Source organism: Pecten maximus, chromosome 7, assembly GCF_902652985.1.
Source record: "Pecten maximus chromosome 7, xPecMax1.1, whole genome shotgun sequence".
NCBI classification, from domain to species: Eukaryota; Metazoa; Mollusca; class Bivalvia; order Pectinida; family Pectinidae; genus Pecten; species Pecten maximus.
In genome coordinates, this window is record NC_047021.1 from 42,713,306 (window position 1) to 42,737,900 (window position 24,595).

General features: G+C 37.3%; 1 protein-coding gene across 3 annotated transcripts in view; it reads right to left on the bottom strand.

Moving 5' to 3' along the window:
- LOC117330904 (E3 ubiquitin-protein ligase HUWE1-like) overlaps positions 1-24,595 on the bottom strand; it is a 43,208-nt gene that overhangs the window by 16,667 nt on the left and 1,946 nt on the right. The window contains exons 3-29 of one of the 3 annotated variants that reach the window (XM_033889456.1): positions 22,750-22,874; positions 21,115-21,255; positions 20,775-20,893; positions 17,406-17,493; positions 16,901-17,016; positions 16,161-16,212; positions 15,526-15,661; positions 14,945-15,041; positions 14,281-14,521; positions 13,680-13,866; positions 13,037-13,195; positions 12,529-12,680; positions 11,668-11,883; positions 10,690-11,245; positions 9,757-9,902; positions 9,483-9,582; positions 8,987-9,136; positions 8,315-8,436; positions 7,847-7,970; positions 6,625-6,738; positions 6,070-6,268; positions 3,557-3,710; positions 3,106-3,229; positions 2,586-2,755; positions 2,313-2,451; positions 1,932-2,139; positions 1,440-1,681 (exon numbers count right to left, since the gene is read on the bottom strand). In XM_033889456.1, coding sequence (XP_033745347.1) covers positions 1,440-1,681; positions 1,932-2,139; positions 2,313-2,451; positions 2,586-2,755; positions 3,106-3,229; positions 3,557-3,710; positions 6,070-6,268; positions 6,625-6,738; positions 7,847-7,970; positions 8,315-8,436; positions 8,987-9,136; positions 9,483-9,582; positions 9,757-9,902; positions 10,690-11,245; positions 11,668-11,883; positions 12,529-12,680; positions 13,037-13,195; positions 13,680-13,866; positions 14,281-14,521; positions 14,945-15,041; positions 15,526-15,661; positions 16,161-16,212; positions 16,901-17,016; positions 17,406-17,493; positions 20,775-20,893; positions 21,115-21,255; positions 22,750-22,874 — 4,377 coding nt within the window. Of the gene's footprint in view, positions 1-1,439; positions 1,682-1,931; positions 2,149-2,312; positions 2,452-2,585; positions 2,756-3,105; positions 3,230-3,556; positions 3,711-6,069; positions 6,269-6,624; positions 6,739-7,846; positions 7,971-8,314; positions 8,437-8,986; positions 9,137-9,482; positions 9,583-9,756; positions 9,903-10,689; positions 11,246-11,667; positions 11,884-12,528; positions 12,681-13,036; positions 13,196-13,679; positions 13,867-14,280; positions 14,522-14,944; positions 15,042-15,525; positions 15,662-16,160; positions 16,213-16,900; positions 17,017-17,405; positions 17,494-20,774; positions 20,894-21,114; positions 21,256-22,749; positions 22,875-24,595 lie in introns of all 3 variants that reach the window. The other 2 variants (XM_033889455.1, XM_033889457.1) reach the window with 2 other exon arrangements.

Below are 24,595 nucleotides of genomic sequence, written 5' to 3' on the forward strand. Positions count from 1 at the left end.
GCTGTTTTTATGTCAACATCCTTTTAAATCCAGGAGTTATAATTGCACCTCTGGATTCAGTATTGACCATAGCACCAAGCAATCTAATAATTTTACTCCTGAAAATGAATGAAATAACTCGCTAAAAGTCCTAAAAACTCTTTCCCTTTGACAGTTGAAGTACAGTCGAACCTGTCTATAAAGGACACCTAAGGGACAAGGCAAAAGTGTCCTTTATAGAGAGGTGTCCTTTACATAGAGGTTCAACGAGTTATGTCCCTTATAAAGGAAGAAACAAACAAAAGTCTGTTCATAGTACACTATATGTCTCCTGATTTATTATATTTAAACACTTCAACAAATGAATAAAAGACAAATAATTAAAGATAAATGCTTAATTAATTAATTTTCAATCATTCATCTGACACAAAAATTAGAGCTGATATTTTTAATAAATTATTAAGCCTGTAGTTTCTAAAAAAATCTTCCCAATATCATACTATACTGAATATCTATTCAGACAAATACTCAACATTGTAAAAAAAAAGTAAAGATAATTCGTATCATAGTAAAACAATTTTCATTAATCCTCAATATTTTGGAAAATAAATATGCTTGAAATATCTTTTCTATTACAAAATTAACTCTTTATAAATGAAAGTGCATTTTCCTCTGATAATTATAATCCCTCAGCATTTATTTGAGACCTATTTTCTGAAATCCATGTAGGGATTTAATTTAATAAATACCGTTTTCTGGTTCAGTCAATTAGTATAGTGTATACAAAGACACTCGGAACTCTTCAGCTGTTCTTCATATGTTACGTAGTCATATTCCGAGGAGTTCCGAGTGTGAGAAAATGGCGGCTGACAACCATGTGCTGTCAGATTTGCGTACGGTTGATTTTGTAAATACAGTAAGTAAAACAATTATGACAAACATAACTATTGCTTTGTCCCTCTTTTGTTGGTCTTGATAATGATTTAATTACCACCTGACCATTCTTGTTGTCTAGGCTATGGTTGAATGGCTAAGCTTAGCTGTCACCGGTGAGGTTGAGTAAACAAACACCTCTGCCGATGGCGATAGGTCACTCTCTTGTAATTACTGCCCATTGTTACAGCAACTTACAGGTAACAGGACAATTAGTGACTGATGAAGTGGCTTCCTAAGTTAGCATTGCTGCCAGGGGAATTGAGTAATTAAGGCTCTGCTTGTTATTTAGAAACGTTTTACACACAAATATCAACACAGCTATGGTTTCACGTGTCCGTTATACGGAATTTTAAACAACTTTACGGACAAAAATAAGTGTCCGCTGTCCGCATTAGGAAGGTGTCCGCTATATACATGATATTTATATGGTGATTTTCATTGGGGATTCCTGGAAGTGTCCGTTATGGACAGGTGTCCGCTATATAAGGGTGTCCGCTATTACAAGTTTGACTGTAGAAACTTACCCGACGACTGGACAGTGACAGCTCCGGAGCTGCTAATCCCCGACACCTCCTCAGGAGTAATGCTGCCCTCTGTTGGTGCAGCAGGTACAACAGACACCGGCTGGCTGCCAACAAGTGGTGCGGGTATCTCCCCTAATCCACCAAATGTTGATACGCCACTCCGCTGGGAAACGGGTGCAAGATCCTGATCGCTGAGGAGCAGGGAGGCCAGATTTAGCCTGCCATCATTGGCAGGTCTTTGCCTGTTATACATCAACAGAAACATTAATATATACACTACAAGATAAACAGGCAATCAAGAAAAACATCAGATTTAACAAAGATGTCTGCTATAGAGGCATTGTCACCAGGTTTCAGAAATTACTAAAAAATATTTTCATTCCAAGTTCGTAATTTCTTGAAATTGGTTTATTTAATAATCAGAACTGACAAAATTTTAATATCTAAGTCTAGTATCGCAAAAACCACCACTACATATAAGAGCTACTTTACCTGGGTCGATCTGCCAACGGAGCCCCTGGGGTGGTGAGAGGGATCGGGTTAGCTGGGGTAAGGAAAGTTGACATCACAGAAGGCGTAGCTGTGGACAGCAAGCCGTCGGTTGGCCGAGATCCAGATTCTGACGGTGTGGCTGTTGATAGAATACCTTCCACCATCTCTGTAGCAATCAGCTCCGCTGCCGCAGCAGCCTCTGATGCACCTGTGGAACCAGGAAAAGGAGATCTCAATTAGGATTTCAGATAACAAATGCTTTGGAAAGATAAATTAATCTGCAAAATTGATAATTCAAAAATTTATCCGAGCAACTTGTAATCTTCTAAAATGTTTCAACAACTAAATATGTAGCTCTTAGGACATGAATTTGGTACTTACTGATTTGTCGCCCGTTTGCATCCTGGCTGGAGTCGGAAAGGGCCGTGCTTAATAGTCCCATGCTGGTCTGAGGCGCCGCTGTTGTCGTGCTGCTCACACCACCAGACGAACTGGAAGGCGTCATACCATCTAGGGACACCTACAAATAATTCAAACCTCGTAAATATTGTTTGGCTTCCGAATTATTCCAAAAACTGAAAAATTTTCATTTAATTGTTTTTACATTAATCAGGTATATTTGCTTGCTGTTTTGTTTACAGCCTGATGACCTACCTCCATCTGTTGTGGAGATATCCAGTCCACAGAAGACCCTTTACTGTTTTGCTCCTTTTCTTTTTTGGCGGCTGCCTCTTCCTCTGCAGCTTTTTTCCGTTTTTCCCGTCGCTCTGACAACTCCTCGTCCCGATGTTGTTCTAGAACTTCCATGATCTCGGGCTTTAACACTGCAGTGTAGTAGAGAATCACATTAATATTGTACCAAGTATTTACCACAACATAACACAGGTTTGCCCTAGCTCAGTTCAGTAATATTAAAAGTGCCATGATTAAGTATTGTCAATCAATTTGACATTCCTGTAATATAATGTTGTGTAGTGTAACTGCTGTACAATAATATGAATACACCAACACCAATATATACACACAAATAGTTTAAATTCTACAACTATCAATACAGGCTACATATGCTAGAAAATTCTCATGTCATCAAGTATTAACAACTTTACTGGGTGAAATTTTAATAAACAGCCACGTTATAGCTGATATTGGTCATTAACTTTGTAAGCCACTTTACCTGTCATACAGTCATTGATACTGTCACCATCCAACACTTTGGCCTCCTCTGTCCATCTCGTCAGTGTGGAAGGAATGTAGGTGAGGACACCTGAACCAGCCGCATTGCTGTCAGGGTAGGGCTCCTGTAATATACACAACTCCAATTACTACACAGGTATAACATTTAACACAGTATGGTAGGGCTCCTGTAATATACACAACTCCAATTACTACACAGGTGTAACATTTAACACGGTAAAGTATGGTAGGGCTCCTGTAATATACACAACTCCAATTACTACACAGGTATAACATTTAACACGGTAAAGTATGGTAGGGATCCTGTAATATTAAAAAGTATGATAAGGCTTCTGTAATACTCTATATAACTCGGATAAATGACGGCAAGCTTCCTGCAAAATGTGGATGCTAAAACTGCAATAAAGAAATAGACAAATCACAATCCTTACTTGGAAGAGCTCTTCAAATAGATCTTCGTCAGGTCGAGACATGATACGCAGATCATCATTAGAGAGGACAACACGTGTGGGGGTTGGGCCAGCCACTGATGTCAGAGTACTAGTAAGCTGGAGTACATCGGCCGCCGTGGTCGGGCCCAGCAGTCTGTCAAACAAATCAATTATTGCAGAGTGAAAATTTTAAGTTTGTTGGTGAAGCACTCCCCATTAAAAGATATGTGTTACAAAACTCTCCTAGTTCTTATAACAGGGTAGATGTTCATTATAAAACCAGCCATTATAGCCATCAGGGCAAACAAAGAGCTGTTGTAGAATAGCATAGCTCGTCTCAGAAATGTATAAATATTAAGTACCCTAGTACAATTATGAAGTGATGTGTTAATGTCATTCAACATTTGTTGATAAAATGTTAATATTAGAACCAATACCGGGGTGACAACATTAGCTCTTCCTCTTCGCTAAAAAAAAAAATAACAAGAGATCCCAGAGGGATCTTGGCGCCCACCATTGAATGATCTTTATAGGTTCCATGTCAGATTGATCTTTTCTCTACTTTTCCCTTCCTCTAAGTCTTACTAATCTGTGTAAATTCAGAAACAGCCCTCTAGTACTTTGCAAACAATTTAAGATTTAGCGATAATGGCTGTCTGTTGTTTTCGGATTGGTCCGAAAATGCAACACCAGGGACCAAGGGGAGCCTACATATGAAATTTGAGAAAGATCCCTTCAGTACCTTCTGTAAAATAGCGATAACAAACTTCAATTGTCAAAATACAAGATGGCTGCCTGTCGGGCAGGTTGTTTTCTGACTGGTCTCAAAATTCAATATGCATAACTAGGCACAGAGGGCAACCTACAAATGAAATTTCAGAAAGATCCCTTCAGCAATTTCTGATAAATAGCGACAACAAACTTCAATTATCAAAATCCAAGATGGCTGCCTGTCGGCCATGTTGTTTTCCTATTGGTCCCAAGATGCAATATGCAGAACTACAGACCAAGGGCAACTTACAAAAACGTTTGAGAAAGATCCCTTCAGTACTTTCTGAGAAATAGCGATAACAAACTTCAATTGTCAAAATCCAGATGGCTGCCTGTCAGCCATGTTGTTTTCCGATAGGTCTCAAAATGCAATATGCATAACTAGACACCAAGGGGAACATACATATGAAATTTGAGAAAGATCCCTTCAGTACTTTCTCAGAAATAGCGATAACAAACTTCAATTGTCAAAATCCAAGATGGCTGCCTGTCGGCCATGTTGTTTTCCGATTGGTCTCAAAATGCAATATGCATAACTAGGCACCAAGGGGAATCTACATATGTAATTTGAGAAAGATCCCTTCAGTACTTTCTCAGAAATAGCGATAACAAACTTCAACTATCAAAATCCAAGATGGCTGCCTGTCGGCCATGATGTTTTCCGATTGGTCTCAAAATGCAATATGCAGAACTAGGCACCAAGGGGAACATACATATGAAATTTGAAAAGATCCCTTCAGTACTTTCTCAGAAATAACGATAACAAACTTCAATTATCAAAATCCAAGATGGCTGCCTGTCGGCCATGTTGTTTTCCGATTGGTCTCAAAATGAAATATGCATAACTAAGCACCAAGGGGAGCCTACATATGAAATTTGAGAAAGATCCCTTCAGTACTTTCTCAGAAATAGCGATAACAAACTTCAATTATCAAAATCCAAGATGGCTGCCTGTCGGCCATGTTGTTTTCTGATTGGTCTCAAAATGCAATATGCATAACTAGGCACCAAGGGGAATCTACATATGAAATTTGAGAAAGATCCCTTCAGTACTTTCTCAGAAATAGCAATAACAAACTTCAATTATCAAAATCCAAGATGGCTGCCTGTCGGCCATGATGTTTTCCGATTGGTCTCAAAATGCAATATGCAGAACTAGGCACCAAGGGGAACATACATATGAAATTTGAGAAAGATCCCTTCAGTACTTTCTCAGAAATAACGATAACAAACTTCAATTATCAAAATCCAAGATGGCTGCCTGTCGGCCATGTTGTTTTCCGATTGGTCTCAAAATGCAATATGCATAACTAGGCACCAAGAGGAACATACATATGAAATTTGAGAAAGATCCCTTCAGTACTTTCTCAGAAATAGCGATAACAAACTTCAATTGTCAAAATACAAGATGGCTGCCTGTCGGCCATGTTGTTTTCCGATTGGTCTCAAAATGCAATATGCATAACTAGACACCAAGGGGAACATACATATGAAATTTGAGAAAAATCCCTTCAGTACTTTCTGAGGATTAGCGATAACAAGAATTGTTTACGGACGGACGGACGGACGGAGGGACGGACGGACGGAGGGAGGGACGGACGGACCACGGACCACGGACGCAGGGCGATTTGAATAGCCCACCATCTGATGATGGTGGGCTAAAAATAAAAAAATAACATTATTATTTTTCATCTGTGAAATGAATCATTAAAATCGGCTTGATTTCTGTATTTGGTACCTACCTCTGAAGGATAACAGGTGGATTAGGGGGACGTGGAAAGTTAACATGGAGCGTCTGAGTAGAAGGGTTGTAGCGACAGGTACCCCTCTGTCGCCCTCCTCGGTGAATACGGGCGACCACTCCGTGATTATCGGGCTGTCGGGTCAACAGAGGATGGGTGGCCATCACATTACTGGGCGCCGGAGGCACGACTGTTGGCACTGAAATAAACAAAGACCGAGTCAGTGCCGGTCAGATTTGGAACTAGGCAACGCCTCTCAATACTGTATAATGCTTTTAATTCGCACAATGTCAATGTCACAACATCAAATGCTGGTTTCTGATGAATCACATTTCATTATCTTTTGAAATATCCAAAACAACAACAATATATGAAGATATTCTGTGTATGATACGGCAAATGTCAGACAACACAACACCAACAGTACCGTAGATAAAAGTCGGAAGTTTCTGAGGTAACCGAGAGGCTGTGCTGTCCAACATATCACAATACAGTAGCTAATTGTCCAGGGGTCACAGCGCGAAGTGAAAGCACGGTACAGTAAAGAAAGTTTACCTGCCAGCTCATTCCCATTATCATTGTCGTGTATGGAGATGGGGCATTGTAAGCCGTTATAGCCGTGCAGCTGATGGCTGTTGTCCAAGGGATTGAAAATCACATGCTGGTTTCCTACAAGTCAAGAGTAGATAGTATAACACATCACAGCACTCGGGCTGGCACACCTGCTACTCATAATTCATGTGCGGCTTTCTATAAAGATGGCTTCAACTGAATCCTACCAACTAGGTCAAGAGTCCTATGACTAGGTCAGCAAGGACTCCCATCTAGGCTCAAAATTAGGTTCCTGTTGGTCAGGAACCTAAAAACTAGATCACGAATGAGGAAAGAATCCTTCCCATCACATTCCTCTGAGTAATAGTAGACAACAAATACTTCGTATCTAATCATAAAGACATTTCTGAATTCAACAATCAATCCAACACGGACACTTCATCAGATGCATCAGAAACCTGCCTTACTCTCTCTTTGACAACCCTCAATTTGTTTTAAGCGACAATCCTGCCTGGCTTGTCTTACTCAGACATTGAAATCAGTTGATCTGTTCTAAGCCACAATGCTGTCGGGCAATCAGATGAGTAAGATATATGTTTATCAACTGGATGAAACCAATGTTGGCAAATTAATCCGTAACCATGTATATGCCATTTAATTTGTCAACCTGTTTCCTCCAATCCAGTTATAAGTCCACCTAGGCAATCATCCAGCACGAAGCCTGCTGTGAACAAACCTTTTAAGTTTCCTAATAAGAATCCTTATACTTGAAATCTATTGTGAAGTTACTATAATTCTTCTTTAATGAAGAACTTAAAATAAACCATCTGTGGCTAATCTGATGATTTCCACGACTACAAATAATTTCCTAGTCACAAGTTTTCAGTGAACATATACTAAACAAACTTTACAAACTTAAAAAGTTATTCAGAACTATGAAAATTCAAAAGGGGATGTGTGAAAGAATCGTTTTTTCTAATAAAAATAGTTTTGAAATCCACACATATCACGCACCAATCGAAAAGCATTAGGACGGTTGACCATACACCTCTTGGACATTTAGATTCCTGGTATGTCTCGATGACAAATACGTAGATTGTGATATCACTGTATGACATTGCGACATTTCTCTTCAGTTTTGTCAGACAAACGAAAAAACGCCAACAAGCTTTTACCATGAATGCTGAGTTGGTCACTCACTACACAGTTCATCACTAATACTTACCTAGGGGAAACATCATATCTTCCATATTAAAGACGTTGTTTTCGTCGTGGAACTGGTGGCCTGAGGGGGTGTCAATCTCTAGATCGTTATAATCATCCTCATCTTCTGCTTCCATATCGGACCCCTGAAAATGTACAGTATACAAAATCTCCTTTAACATATCACTCAGAAGTATTTACTCAAATTAGGTATTACAAGACTAAACTAATGTATTGTTCATGAAAACAGAATTCAGCACTCACATGAAATAGACTAATGTGCATTTCTTTCCTTTACAAATATAAACAAAAACGCTCCCTTGTGAAAATTATCTTCTGTATTTAAACTTCCGTGGGGAAATTTCTAATCAAGCCTCAGGCCTATCATTAAATATCATCGATTTTCATGTTTGTGATGTCGACTGATATTTTCATCATTGGCTTTTTGAACATTCACATTCTATGTCTTCCCAGTCTTTACTATACACACCTCTTCATCTTCTTCATCATCGTCATCATCATCGTCCTGGTCATCATCATTATCTCCATCGTCATTGTCATCTTCGTCTGCATCCGATCCACTCTCAGCAGAGTCGTCATCGTGTACATCAACTGAAAGCCAAAAGTATTTTTATGACCAAGGGTGGAGGTAACAGAATTGCTGACATATAACAATGTTGTGGATTTTAAGAGAGAAACAAGACACTCACATCTCTCCTATTACAATATATTACTACATCATCTTAAAATTGAGATTATTATTTTGTAAAGAAGAAAAGTTCAATTATTCCTAGTGATAATTTGAGTGGTGTTGCCTTTATAAAAATCCTCCGAATTTTTCCTTTTTCTATCTTTAAGAATCTAAAATTTAGAAGGCAGGTTTTCAGCACACTTACAAACCCTGATTAACAGACCTTATATACAACTTGGAAAATAACGTAACAATGTAACTTTGTCAATTTCGGCACTTGCCGGAAATAAAGAAGTAATATCCATGGTTTTGTAATGTTAAAAGTCCTATCAACTTCTAAGCCGACTACATACAGTTAGGTATTCAGCCAACAATGAGTATTGAAATATCCCTGGAAATTAAGTATTTTTCATTGTTTCCCAGAAATTTGTAATAAGTGTAGTTAACTATAAAGTCAGCTAGGAAGCTAACCATGAGTATTGTCGTCGCCTTCCTCATCCTCTATGGAGATTTCCTGGCTGACAATGTGAGAGTCGTGATGATCCATCTCCTCTACATCTATCAGCTCATCGTCCCCATCATCTCCATGTTCATCCTGTTCTGACGCTTGGCTAATGTCCTCTGAATAAATAATCATTTCATTAATACCAACAGTAATAATTTTACCAAGACGTAATACTTGCACGACTAAATCTTTCTTTCTTTCTTTTTTTTTTTTGTTATCTTGTCATTTGAATCTTGGAACCATATTTAAAATCAAACATTTCCTAGTTTCCAAATCTAAGCAACTATTCAAACATAAGACACGAATTGCCTATAATATGCCGGCATCGTTTTTAAATCATACAAAAATTTGCATCATTTTATTTTCACTCTAAGAAGCTTCCACCTATCTGTAAGTCCTGTTTTCTCCAACTATTCATAAGTCACTAAATTTCTTTTCTTTTTATGACAGCTGTAACTTTACCTGTTTCCATCACAATATCAGCCAGAACTTCTCTCTCATTGTCCAGGTTTGCGTCTCTGTTTAGTAGTTCATCTATAACATCTTGTAGCTGGGAGCCAGGCTAAAGACAAATCATACAAATATTTTTACTAACAATCCAGAAAGTGTCAAGCCTCAAACTTTTCATTCAAAAGAAGTTTCAAATTACTTCCCATGAGTCATGTGTTCTGTATTAAACCAAACATATTTCATACGTCTTAATATCCTATATGGTACAGGTCTACATTATACATACATCAGGATTATCCAGATCATGTTCCGGTTCCTCAGCTTCTAGAGGTTCAGCTTCCTCCAGGTCGCCATGCTGCTCTGCCTGGTCTGTGATATCCTCAATTGTCACATCTCTAGCCTGGCTCAGACTCCCTGTACCGCCCTCTGCGGCTGTAAAGTAAATGAGGGTATTCGTTTGTAACACATGATATCTTCTTAAGGTAAATACAACAGCAAATTCCTTCCCTCCAACAATCAACTTTATCTCCATAACACTCTAGGTATTCCTTGAAACCCCGAATATGTTCCTGTAACACCACAGTCATTCCCTAAAACCCCTATCTATCCCTGTAACACAGACATTCCCTAAATCCCCTATCCCCATAACACCCCAGTTATTCCCTAAAACCCCTATCTATCCCTGTAACACAGACATTCCCTAAATCCCCTATCCCCATAACACCCCAGCCATTCCCTAAAACCCCTATCTATCCCTGTAACACAGACATTCCCTAAATCCCCTATCCCCATAACACCCCAGTTATTCCCTAAAACCCCTATCTATCCCTGCAAGACCCCAGATGTTCCCTAAACCCCAGAACACCAGTTATTCCTTAAAATCTATCTATCCCTGTAACGCCCCAGTCATTTCCTAAAACCCTTATCTATTCCTTAACACCCCAGATGTTCCCTAAACCCCTATCCCTGTAACGCCCAAGTTATTCCTTAAAATCTATCTATCCCATAACCCCCAGACATTCCCTAAAACCCCCTATCTATCCCTGTAAGACCCCAGACATTCCCTAAACCCCCTATCCCCGCAACACACCAGTTATTCCTTAAAATCGCCTATCTATCCCATAACCCCCAGACATTCCCTAAAACCCCTATCTTTCCCAGTAAGACCCCAGACATTCCCTAAAACACCCTATCTGTCCCTGTAACACTATTATCTTACCTGTGGTAGTGTTCTCAGTGGCCGATTCCTGTCCAGTAGTATGTTCACCCAGGTCCAGCTTACCCTTCGTCTTAGCTGCAACACCTTGTATGGGCTGGTTGACACTGCGGGAGAGAGTTTCAAGGGGCTTGAGGGCCGAGTTAATAGTGTTAGCCATGTAAGGGCTGGATAGGTCGAGACTATGTGGTATCCTTGCCAGATCAGTCACCACGCCCTTCTTCAGCAGGCTCTTCACAATGTTATTCATCAAAGTTTGCTGGCCCTTGAACACCTCGTTGGGCACTTGACCAGGACTTGGACATGACTCGATGATGATGCTGATGAGGTTTGTCAAGGATTGTATGCGCACATGTTTCTCCGAGCTCTCTGGATGACATAGGGATCGTTGCAGGGCATTTTTTATCTCTGTTACAAGTGCCATCTGTGCATCTGGCCGGTTATTACAGGATGCGATACTCGCCACAAACACTCGCGACAGTGCTGGGCAGTCTCGGTCTCCATATACCTGACACTGAGGCAACAGGTGGTCTAATACAAAGGCCAGCACACTGCACTCCTGTAAAACAAAGAGTTTAGGATTCGCTAGTTATACCACCAAGTAACATCACTATAACTAAATCACAACGGATCAATTGCATTACATGGTCATGAGAACAAGTTACTGGTATTCAAGTCTTTGTATATTGACACAAGTTGCACGGATCCTAAAATATGGGTTAACCAAGCATTACACTAAACAAGTTCTCAGTTCTTCAAGTTTAACAGAAGGTTCGGCATAATTGGCCCGCAAGACTGGAACAGTATGAAGCTCAATGTCTTATATACCGAGTATTACAATATACTGATATTTGAATGTATTTATTTTGCCAAAAGTTGAAACACTACCGAAATTTAACTGATACTTAAATTTTATCTAACTGTCCAATGACCAGACAACACATATTTAACCTGAGTTCAGTCAATCTGACAACAACTTACCTCAGGCACAAGTTCTGACTGACCACCAGCATACACGTGTTGTGTAATAAGCTGTGTACAACTGCCGTAGGACTTGACCATTTCTGACAGTAACCGGAGGATAAGTGATTTTGGCATCAGAAGACTCTGTTTGCGACTATCCTCCGCTGACTTAGCGTCCTTTTCTTTGGTCTGGTCTCTATTTCCTCCCTGATCTGCGGTTAAATCTGTCTGACTCTGGAAACCAAAACAAAACACTTCGATAAATTCGAAATATTTTTTCATCTACTGAAAATCACTTATATTTCAGGTGTGATTTATTTTTGCATTAATATGCCAGGAGTCAAACGTGAATTCAAATCTGTCTTATTTGTACTAAAATGACACCTGAATGGATGATGGCCAAACTATTGTTTACCAAAACAGTATTGCAGAGTTCCGAAGTCATTTCTAGATCATGTTAGTTACTGAAATTGTGTATTTGCGAATATGTGTGAAATGATAAATTTGCAAAAGAAAGTATTCATGAAATGCAAGTGATTTACAGTATTTGCATGTATGCTTTAATGATTTCCAATCCAGGTTTAAAGGGCAACAATGATATCTGGCCAATTCTTTTTATCCCAGAAATACATGGTCAGGCCTAATATTATAACCTCCACGACAATCACAATACTGTAAATGTGGGAACTTATGCTTTTGATCATATAGTTTTTCGAAATTGCAATATCAATCTCCTGCAAAATAAGCACGTATACAGTACACAAAGGTGAAATTTCACAATATTTTATACTGCTTTTTTGTGTGTGTATCTATAATGAAATTTTATCACTTTGAATCCTCCAATTATTTTGCCAAATGTAGTTTCTCGTAAAAACATACAGTGGATTCCTCTTCTGGCTGAAGTTCAGCTGAGCTGTTTTGGCGGACCATGTTGGCTTGTCTCTCCTGGAGCTCTCGGGACATTTCTGCGATGGCCTCGGAGAGTGGCTGAGCGGCCTTCACTTCCATGCCTACACTGGTGGCTGTAGGTGCTGGAGTAACACAGAGTAAATGTTAGACCTTACCCATGTCATTAATCTTATCTCTACAGCTCCCATTACTTAAATTCAAAACAACCTGACTTCATTGGCTATCAGCTCCATTGAAGCCTGCTCTTTAATAAACAACCCACTTCACAACTTAGAAAATGAAATACAATTTTGAACTTCACAACTTAAATGAAATACAATTTTGCTTAGAAATGCAGAATAATTTTGTAGCATGCATAAATTAATACTTTTTAATAGTTTGGACATGTCGTATGATTTCTACTTTATCTAACAATAAGTGAGCTGAACAAAGAAAAATTTCTATAATCACATAAATTGGAAACTTAACGAGACCTCACCTGGTTCCTTGTAGTTACATTTGACAATAAGGCAGTTGAGAAGGTCGTAAAGCACCTCCTTTATAGGAGATTCCACAGTATGGGCGATCACTTGCTTCGTTGATATACTCTTCAGGATTTGCGGTGCATTTGGACCATAAAATCGACTCTCATCTTCATCTGTACAAATAAATTTATTATCTTTGTTTAATTTGCATTGTCTTTAAAAAATATAGATCATGCTTCTATATCTTTTTCAGATTTCTCTGTTACAAGTTGGCTGACAAGAGAATTTTTCCTTTCCCAGTACATATCTTATTCTGATTCAGCATTTACAGAAAGGATAAAAGTAATTAAGGTTTCTATATACTGTAAGGATTTTTTGAGGACCAAATCTGATTTTTACTAGACACATCAGGCTGATGGCCTGTAGTCTAGACAGATGACAGTGAAGTCAAAACAATGTGACATAATAATAAGTCAATGACATAAAATATGAATACAGTTTTTTTTAAAATATATGACCTTTCGAAAGAACAAGCAAAAGAATCAATCACTTTGTGATAAAGATATGTCTGATTTTAGGATTATTGATAAAGCCATGTTCCGAACAAAAGGAAATGACATTACTCTCTTGAGATTTCTCTTAAGACAAAAAGATTACCCCGTTTGGAAGGCCGTGGGAGTGCTATCCTGAGTGTGTTACGAGCCACTTCAGTAAACATGCCGGGGTTACGACAGGCAGCTGGCCCCAGAACACGTAATACATAGTGTAGTTCTTTAGAGCCCATACTGCCCTGTTGTACGCCACTCAGACTTGAGCCAGACCCTGATGTAGCCTTCTTGATTGCCTGTCAAACCAAGGAGTTCAGTAAATCCATGTATCAAAATATTTTACCCCTGAATGTTAAATATTTATCATGGAAAAACAAGCAGATGCCCAATATTTCTTTTGATGCATAATTTCAGTTATAAATCTTGATTTAGTGGTCTCTATTTCTGCAATTTTTAAAGAAGTCTTCATGGGTAATTCAACTAAATGTAACACCAGATTGTAAATACAGATAGATGAATATTTGAAAGTTTATTTCACAGATTATTTCCCTAATTTTGAGAATCCCCCATTTTGATTTAAATTGTTCCTCATTTAAGCCTTTCGCCCCTACTAACCATATTGGACTTCAAATAATGAATGAATGGCAGAGTCCACTAAAGTTTCTTAGGGTTGAAAGGGTTAAGAGAAGGGATTCCTCTAGATTTTTTACCTTTTCCATACAGTACTTTAGAGAGGCAGGTTCCTCTAGGATATGTCTAAAGATGAGTGTGGCTAGTGACACAAAGCCCTGGAAAGCTGATGCTTGCGTGAGATTCAGTAACACTTTCGGCCCTCCAAGTTCCGCAAACAAAACAGCGTATTTATGCTCTCGTGTTAGTCGTAAGATGAGGCGCAGGGCTGCGTGAAGACTCTCGGCTTCCACCGGAATGTTTAGAAGGGCTACCACAGACCTGTAATAGGATAAAACCACAGTGAAACCTGTCTAATCTGACAGTTTGTAGAAACCTGTCTAAACTGACGCTGTGTAGAAAACCTGTCATATCTAACAATTTGTAGAAAACCTGTCTAAACTGACGGTGTAGAAAACCTGTCTTATCTGACAGTTTGTAGAAAACCTGTCTAAACTGACGATGTGTAGAAAACCTGTCTTATCTGACAGTTTGTAGAAACATATCTAAACTGACGATGTGTAGAAAACCTGTCTTATCTGACAGTTTGTAGGAACAAACTGTCTAACCTGACAGTTTGTAGAAAACCTGCCTAAACTGCCGGTGTGTAGTAAAACATGTCTAATCCGACGGTTTGTAGGAAATAGCAAACTACTACCAATGGAAAGGCAAAGAGAAATTTTGAAATCTCTTTGATAAACTCACCTGATAACGCTGGTCACTTGATCAGAATTTAAGCCATTTACAATCTTTGTCTCCCTTGTTATCTTTCTCTCCACAGGTTCTGTTTCCATCTTACTCTCTACAAAACAAGAATAAATTCAATTTGGTAACAGAGTTGTTATACAAGGAAAATATCTACTCCATGGGAAACTCAAAAGAGATTTGTCAAGCTATTTTTCAATGTGAAATACAAAACAGCATTGACATAGCCCTAAGAATTTTAGTTTTTCTTTTGTCCTGGAAAATTACTGTGTACATTGAATGCATGGAAGGTGCACATCAGTTGTTATCTAAATCATTATTCATAGCATGATACAAAGTAAAACATTTACTATCAGCGAATTATTCCTGAAATATGGACACTGTTCGATCAGAAATATTAGGATACTTATAATGCAGAGGTTGGGAAGAGCAATTAGCACTGCGTTAAGAACACATATTGGCCATTTGCTATTCAAATATATATAAAGACTTCAAATTTTCTATCTATAATCCAGAACTCCAAGGTCTAACCCTGTCCTTCCCGATCCCGGATATGGTAGACAATATTAGTTCATACATACCAGACACAGGGCTGGGCTGAGACACCTCTCCTTCCTTGTTGGAAACCTTTTTGTCCCCCTGTTCTGCCTGTTGTTTCTCCTCCACTGTAGGCAGCGTCAGCATAATGGGGCGCCTGTTACCGGTCTCTTCATTAACCTGAAGCACAACATTTTGTCACATGTACTACAACAGTCACCTGTTCATATGATTCTCAACTCTTTCAGCTTGTATTTATAACGAAGAGTATGAGAGAAGAAAAGTCTCCAAAATTAATTTTTCCTTTTTATGGCCCATTGACAGTTGAAATAAAATTTGGTTTATTTTGTTTAACATCCTATTAACAGCCAGGGTCATTTAAGGACATGCCTGGTTTTGGAGGTGGGGGAAAGCTGGAGTACCCGGAGAAAAACCACCGACCTACAGTCAGTACCAGGCAACTGCCCCACGTGGGTTTTGAACTCGCAACCCAGAGGTGGAGGGCTAGTGATAAAGTGTTGGGACAACTTAACCGCTCCGCCACCACGGCCCCCTTGAAATTACACATCCTCCATTTTCCTAAAAAAAAAGTAGAGCACTACCACAATAAAACTTGATTGATTTTAGCCGAGTCCCATTAATGGGATTAAAACTTGGTAAAGAAGCTGAATGATCTTACCTGCATCATTGTGTTAAAATGAACTGTGTACCTCCTCCTGCCAGCTTGAAACCTACAAACCAGAGCATCAATATAACATCTGTCAATATAGCAAAATTATAGAGGAGAAACAAATGTGTTCCCAAACATGTACAGGGCGTAATACTCCCCCATAATGATGGACATGTGACCGGTCAGTGTTCATTACCACAAATGGACCAAACTTTTGTGTTCCTGACATGTATAGAACATCGACTTACAAATTAGTATGCCAATTTCAGTAAAATAGATACATCCCACAGGAGGAATTAGAAATTTGTTCTAGGCATGGTAGGTGTAGGAGAAAACGTTTATTATTATATGGTCCTGTTTTGATGAATCACTTCTTTCAGTGAACCTTGAGTGCAGTGTTTGCTGGGATACCCTACAGTAAACCTTTAATACCGACACACCTGTTGGTGTTACGAGACGTAACCAGTTAATACCGACACACCTGTTGGTGTTACCAGACGTAAACAGTTAATACCGACACACCTGTTGGTGTTACCAGACGTAAACAGTTAATACTGACACACCTGTTGGTGTTACAAGACGTAACCAGTTAATACCGACACACCTGTTGGTGTTACAAGACGTAACCAGTTAATACCGACACACCTGTTGGTGTTACAAGACGTAACCAGTTAATACCGACACACCTGTTGGTGTTACAAGACGTAACCAGTTAATACCGACACACCTGTTGGTGTTACAAGACGTACCTGATGCTGGACTCTCCGGCCTGGTAAGCATCGTCAATTGTCTTATTGTTACCCAGGCTGTATTTACACCAGCGCCCTGTGCTATCATCAAACCACTTCCATGTGTGACTGGCCGCCTGTCAAAATTAAATAACTCAATTTGCTATCAAAATTTAAAATGACAGTTATCTATGGCGTTTTAGATGATTTGGGGGAAAACAAAAATTTGTCACAGATTTAATTGGTATCACAAGTTCTACTTCCTTTCCTCAGTCACTACCAATATATCATCAAGGATAATATGACATATGCTTGTCTATGATATACTCATCACTGGAAAGTTTCTGCGACTCTGATCATATTCAAGATGTAAAATAGAATTAGGATCTATTTTGAATTGTTGTGTTTTAAAACAAAAACGTGTATAAAGTATTACATTTGTGTTTCCCCTTTGTATTAAGTTTTTTAATAGAGCCTGCTAAGACAGTTGGAACACACACACACACCAATTGAAAGAGAAACTTACCAGTAATTTCTCGGCATCCACCTTGCGTCTCGATATCACAGATACTTTTTCATACAGGTCCAACAATAGCAGTAGAGGAGCTAACCATCTGAAACACAAAGTTCAATAACTGAAAGTGCTATAAACTACAATTTCAATAGTCATATCGCCAACTCGCATTCTATACAATTTCATTTTCAGAAACATTCAAAAGCATTCTAAACCTTCAACTGAATGTCTATCGACTAATCTTCCATTGGCCACTACCAATATATCATCAAAGCTATTATGACATATGCTTGTCTATGATATATTTATTACTGGAAAGATTTTGATATTTAATCTGGAAATTTTTTTATAGTTAGTACAATATTTGAGAAATTTTATACATTATCAAAATCCTAAATCTCTAGAATTCTGCCACTTTTCAACACTTTATTATTATTATTATTATTTTCATCTTTCCTCAGTCACTACCAATATATCATCAAGGATATTATGACATATGCTTGTCTATGATGTATTCATCACTGGAAAGTTTTTGATATTTAATCTAGCAGATTTTTTGAAAGTTGAATGCAAATACTTGAGAAATTGCCACTTTTCAATGCTTTACTATTTTTTTCTTACCTCAGTCACTACCAATATATCAATAATCTAATTATCTCTAGAATTCTGCTACTCTTTTTACACCTTATTTTTTTCGAATATATAATGAGAAGATTTTTAAAAGTTAGTACATACATTTGAGAAATTATATATCTTACTAAAATCCTAAATCTTTAAATTCTGCCACTTTTTAAAGGTTTATTCATTTTTTCTTTATCTTTCCTCAGTCACTACCAATATATCATCAAGGATATTATGACATATGCTTGTCTATGATATATTCATCACTGGAAAGTTTTGGATACATAATTGGGGAGATTTTTAATAGCTAGAACACAAATTTGAGAAAATACATACTTATCTCTAGAATTCTACTACTTTTTTTACACTTCATTTTTTTCGGATATTTAATTAGAAGATTTTCAATAGTCAGTACATACATTTGAGAAATTATTTACCTTATTATAATCCTACATATCAAGAATTCTGCCTCTTTTTAACACTTAATTTCTTTTTCGCTCTTTCCTCAGTCACTACCAATATATCATCAAGGATATTATGACATATGCTTGTCTATGATATATTCATCACTGGAAAGGGCTTTGAACTGGATATTATGTCAATTCTGTTACTGAATTCATAATCCATGTCACTTTTCCCTTGTGTGTCATTTGTACAATCTATTGAGATATATGTGTGGTTAGCGCTGCTGGTAGATTTTTTAGTCTAAAAGGTTTGCCATTACCCTGCATGTCACACATATTGATTAGGGGATTTATACAGCTCCCATTCATTTTAGGCCCCTGTTCTGACTTTTCTTCTGGTTCTCCTCACTGTTTGCCCCGGACATCACTACAACTAATCTGTATGAAGCATATTCTTTTACTAAATTCATACATAAAGGCGCTATTAAACGGTCCATCTTTTGTACAATTTTTTGTTGGACTAGCTCATCACGGTTTTGATTTTGAAGTCTGAGAGTACTGTTACAGTACTTTCGTATGACATATTTTTCTGTTGGGCTCAGGGCGACTTATTTTGGAAAGATGATAAAAGTTCAGCAATCAATATAACTTTTCCTCAGTCACTACCAATATATCATCAAGGATATTATGACATATGCTTGTCTATGATATAATCATCACTGGAAAGATTTTGGATACATAATTGGGGAGATTTTTAATAGCTAGTACACAAATTTGAGAAAATACACACTTATCTCTAGAATTCTACTACTTTTTTTACACTTCATTTTTTTCGGTTATTTAATGAGAAGATTTTCAATAGTCAGTACATACATTCCAGAAATTATATACCTTATTATATAATAACCCTACATATCAAGAATTCTGCCTCTTTTTTACACTTAATTTCTTTTTCGCTCTTTCCTCAGTCACTACCAATATATCATCAAGGATATTATGACATATGCTTGTCTATGATATATTCATCACTGGAAAGTTTTTGATATTTAATCTAGCAGATTTTTTGAAAGTTTGATGCAAATATTTGAGAAATTGCCACTTTTCAATGCTTTACCATTTTTCTTCTTACCTCAGTCACTACCAATATATCAATAATCTAATTATCTCTAGAATTCTGCTACTCTTTTTACACCTTACTTTTTTCAAATATTTAATTAGAAGATTTTTAAAAGTTAGTACATACATTTGAGAAATTATATAACTTATTATCCCTACATATCAAGAATTCTGCCTCTTTTTTACACTTAATTTCTTTTTCGCTCTTTCCTCAGTCACTACCAATATATCATCAAGGATATTATGACATATGCTTGTCTATGATATATTCATCATTGGAAAGGGCTTTGAACTGGATATTATGTAAATTCTGTTACTGAATTCATAATCTAAGTCACTTTTCCCTTGTGTGTCATTTGTACAATCAATTGAGATAGCTGGGTGGTTAGCGCTGCTGGTAGATTTTTTAGTCTAAACGATTTGCCATTACCCTACATGTCACACATATTTATTCGGGGGTTTATACATCTCCCATTCATTTTAGGCCCCCGTTCTGACTTTTCTTCTGGATCTCCTCAATGTTTGCCACAGGCATCACTACAACTAATCTGTATGAAGCATATTCTTTTACTAAATTCATACGTAAAGGCACTTTTAAACGGTCCATCTTTTGTACAATTCTTTGTTGGACTAGCTCATCACGGTTTCGATTTTGAAGTCTGAGAGTACTGTTACAGTACTTTCGTATGACATATTTTTCTGTTGGGCTCAGGGAGACTTATTTTGGAAAGATGATAAAAGTTCAGCAATCAATATACTAGTAACCTTTCCTCAGTCACTACCAATATATCATCAAGGATATTATGACATATGCTTGTCTATGATATAATCATCACTGGAAAGGTTTTGCTAAACTCCAAGTTTCTCTACAGGTACAGCAAATCTGACAGTAACAAGACACAATCAGATGTAACTGCGAACATAGCCTTTACGAGAAACGTTTTATGTAAGCTTGAAAAGGCTACAAATGGGTCCCATGTCCAGTGACTGAGCGGAATCAAATTCATCGAATTTAAAAGATAACATATAGTTCACATCTCATGGGGGGAAATAACATTCATAAAGTACATGTCTGCCAAAAATTTTAAATACTAATGAGACAGGATAAGATTATGCATACTAATTCCAATGGGAAGGGCACTTCGAGTTAAATTTAGTAGACAATTCTTTGAATGTTTAGAGTAGAAAGACATTGAGTGGCTTGTACAAGACAGTCTGTGTTAGGTGAAGAGTAACTTACTTTGGGGAAACATAATCCCGATTGGCAGTGAGGAACTCCTGTCCACTACTGAGCACTTGTACCAGGAGGTCTGTAAGGTAGGCTTTCTCCACGGCCTCAGCACAAGGCATCCTCGCCTCCTACAACAAGTTAGTACAACATAAACAACATATCTAAAGCAGACTTTCTCTATGGTCTCAGCATAAGGCATCCACACCTACATCTACCAGTAAGTTAACAGCATAACTAAGTAGTTCATGGCTAATTTATGCCTGTAATTATATCACAGACTTCACATTCTTCCTATTCTGTGAAAATAGAACACAATACTTATCCAGAGGTTTTTTTTGAAACCTCTTACCTCAAACAGCAGACTGAACAGATGAAGTCGTGTGGCAAATTTGCAAGAGTCAGGATGGAACGCCTTCTTGTTGTTAGGACCGGACTCCTCAGATGAAGCGACATGGCCCACTGACAATAACTTCTGGCCTAGAGACTGAACCTGAAATACAAATGTAACACCTGTCAGTGTACTAATTACAAACGTAACACCTGTCAGTGTACTAATTACAAATGTAACACCTGTCAGTGTACTAAATACAAATGTAACACCTGTCAGTGTACTAATTACAAATGTAACACCTGTCAGTGTACTAATTACAAATGTAACACCTGTCAGTGTACTAAATACAAATGTAACACCTGTCAGTGTACTAAATACAAATGTAACACCTGTCAGTGTACTAAATACAAATGTAACACCTGTCAGTGTACTAATTACAAATGTAACACCTGTCAGTGTACTAATTACAAATGTAACACCTGTCAGTGTACTAAATACAAATGTAACACCTGTCAGTGTACTAATTACAAATGTAACATCTGTCAGCGTACTAAATACAAATGTAACACCTGTCAGTGTACTAATTACAAATGTAACACCTGTCAGTGTACTAATTACAAATGTAACACCTTTCAGTGTACTAATTACAAATGTAACACCTGTCAGTGTACTAATTACAAATGTAACACCTGTCAGTGTACTAAATACAAATGTAACACCTGTCAGTGTACTGAATACAAATGTAACACCTGTCAGTGTACTAATTACAAATGTAACACCTGTCAGTGTACTGAATACAAATGTAACACCTGTCAGTGTACTAATTACAAATGTAACACCTGTCAGTGTACTAATTACAAATGTAACACCTGTCAGTGTACTAATTACAAATGTAACACCTGCCAGTGTACTAAATACAAATGTAACACCTGTCAGTGTACTAAATACAAATGTAACACCTGCCAGTGTACTAATTACAAATGTAACACCTGCCAGTGTACTAATTACAAATGTAACACCTGCCAGTGTACTAATTACAAATGTAACACCTGTCAGTGTACTGAATACAAATGTAACACCTGTCAGTGTACTAATTACAAATGTAACACCTTTCAGTGTACTAAATACAAATGTAACACCTGTCGGCGTACTAATTACAAATGTAACACCTGTCAGTGTACTAATTACAAATATAACACCTGTCGGCGTACTAATTACAAATGTAACACCTGTCAGTATACTAATTACAAATGTAACACCTGTCAGTGTACTAAATACAAATGTAACACCTGTCAGTGTACTAAATACAAATGTAACACCTGTCAGTGTACTAAATACAAATGTAACACCTGTCAGTGCACTAATTACAAATGTAACACCTGTCAGTGTACTAAATACAAATGTAACACCTGTCAGTGTACTAATTACAAATGTAACACCTGTCAGCGTACTTATTACAAATGTAACACCTGTCAGTGTACTAATTACAAATGTAACACCTGTCAGTGTACTAATTACAAATGTAACACCTGTCAGTGTACTAATTACAAATGTAACACCTGTCAGTGTATTATACAGCCATTGATATAATAAATATCCTTATCCAAGAATAATTTAAACAGTTTACTCTATACAGTATTCATCTGGCCTTACCTCCTGTACAAGTGAGGACAGAACTCGTTTCTGCCATTCCAGTCCGTTTCTTTGAGTGACGACTATCAACAGGTCACAAACACGATACACTGTTTCCGGGAGAGTGTCCAGCAGGGTCAAACAACCTAAAACACACAAGATTTTCCTTAAAACTCAGCAGGGTCAAACAACCTAAAACACACAAGCTTTTCCTTAAAACTGATCTTCATAGTTTATTCTGGGTACACATACCTTGATAGACCAATTTTCAATCTAGATCAATCCTAAACAAATCTGATTATTACCTAACAATGTTCCATGTTCCATCAGGGAACTCACTTATCCTTGTGGCTACTTCACAACACTATTTTGGGCTTTCCTCAGTTACTATCAATATATCATCAAGAATATTATGACATATGCTTGTCTATGATATAATCATCACAGGAAAGTCATCTTTGTTTTACCTTGATAATTAAAATTCTATTAAGAACAGCTTTTTGACAAAATGTCCAATTTACCAAAAACCTTGAGAAGATTTTTCTCACATTCAAGTATAACTTCATGAAAGTGCCGATGTTTAAGCTTTTTTCTCACATTCAAGTATAATTTCATGAAAGTGCAGATGGTTTAAGCTATCATTTTGAACGATTTTAAAGGAATGGGAAAATGCACAGCTTACAAACTTTTCAATGCTATTTACGATTCTTATCTGATTAAATCTACCCTAGTGCAAAACACCAAACTTGCATGTAATCATATCAATAATTCCCTAGCTTTCAGTGTTAAAATATCGAAATGTTGCTGATTTTGACCAGATTTTATTTAAGTTCTTCTTTCCTCAGTTACTATCAATATATCATCAAGGATATTATGACATATGCTTGTCTATGATATATTCATCACTGGAAAGTTATTAATGTTTAATCTGGATGACTATTAAATAACAGCATACATTTTTGAGCAAATACAAAACATAACAATAATTTAGAACTTCCCAACACTAGGACTATACAGTCAAACCTGTCTATAGCGACCGCCCAAGGGGAGGCAGAAAAACGGTCACTATAGACAGGTTGCCTTTATAGACAGTTCAAAATTATTGCACCAACCAATTTACTTAAAACTGCCATAAATAAATTGTCATTGAACAGGGCATTCAGAAGACCAGTCAGAAGTTAAATAAATGCATAAACTTTATACATCTGAAGGGTTTAATATTTAATGATTTGTGGACCCAAACACAAAATATAACTCAAAATGGTCTTATGGATAATTTTTTTTTGAATATTTTGTTCTGAAATAATGCTATATGTATCTATCAAATTATCTCCCTTTCTTTCATAAATAAAGAAAAAGAATACACAATAATTAATTAATTATATTTGTGTTACTACTAATTATTTTGTGTTATAGTCTTACTTCTTAAAACCAAATTTTTTTTTTCTGACCCAAATTGAAATCCGGATATTTGTGTCAGTTAACGACTTTTTATTAGTATTGACTAATTAAAGATGGCGGCAGTACAAACGCTAGTACCGACAGCTACGATTAAGAAAGGCATTATTGGCTTTCATGTGAGTAAATCTTGTTGACAGATATGACCAGTGTTTGTTATTGAAGTGATGTATCCTAGTTGTAATCACAAAATTAATTGACCGTGTCAAATGAAGCCACCTGTTCACAGTTGTAATGTAATACCGACACGCATGGTGACCCGACTCCTCTCTTACCGAGCCCCAGGCCAGGGCAGCTACAGTAATTATAGGCTAAAAGGTGGTAGGGGTCTTTTGTTTATATACTCAGGCCAGGGTTGTGGTGGTCCTTTGTTTGTATAATCAAGCCAGGGTCGATGTGTCTGAATTTT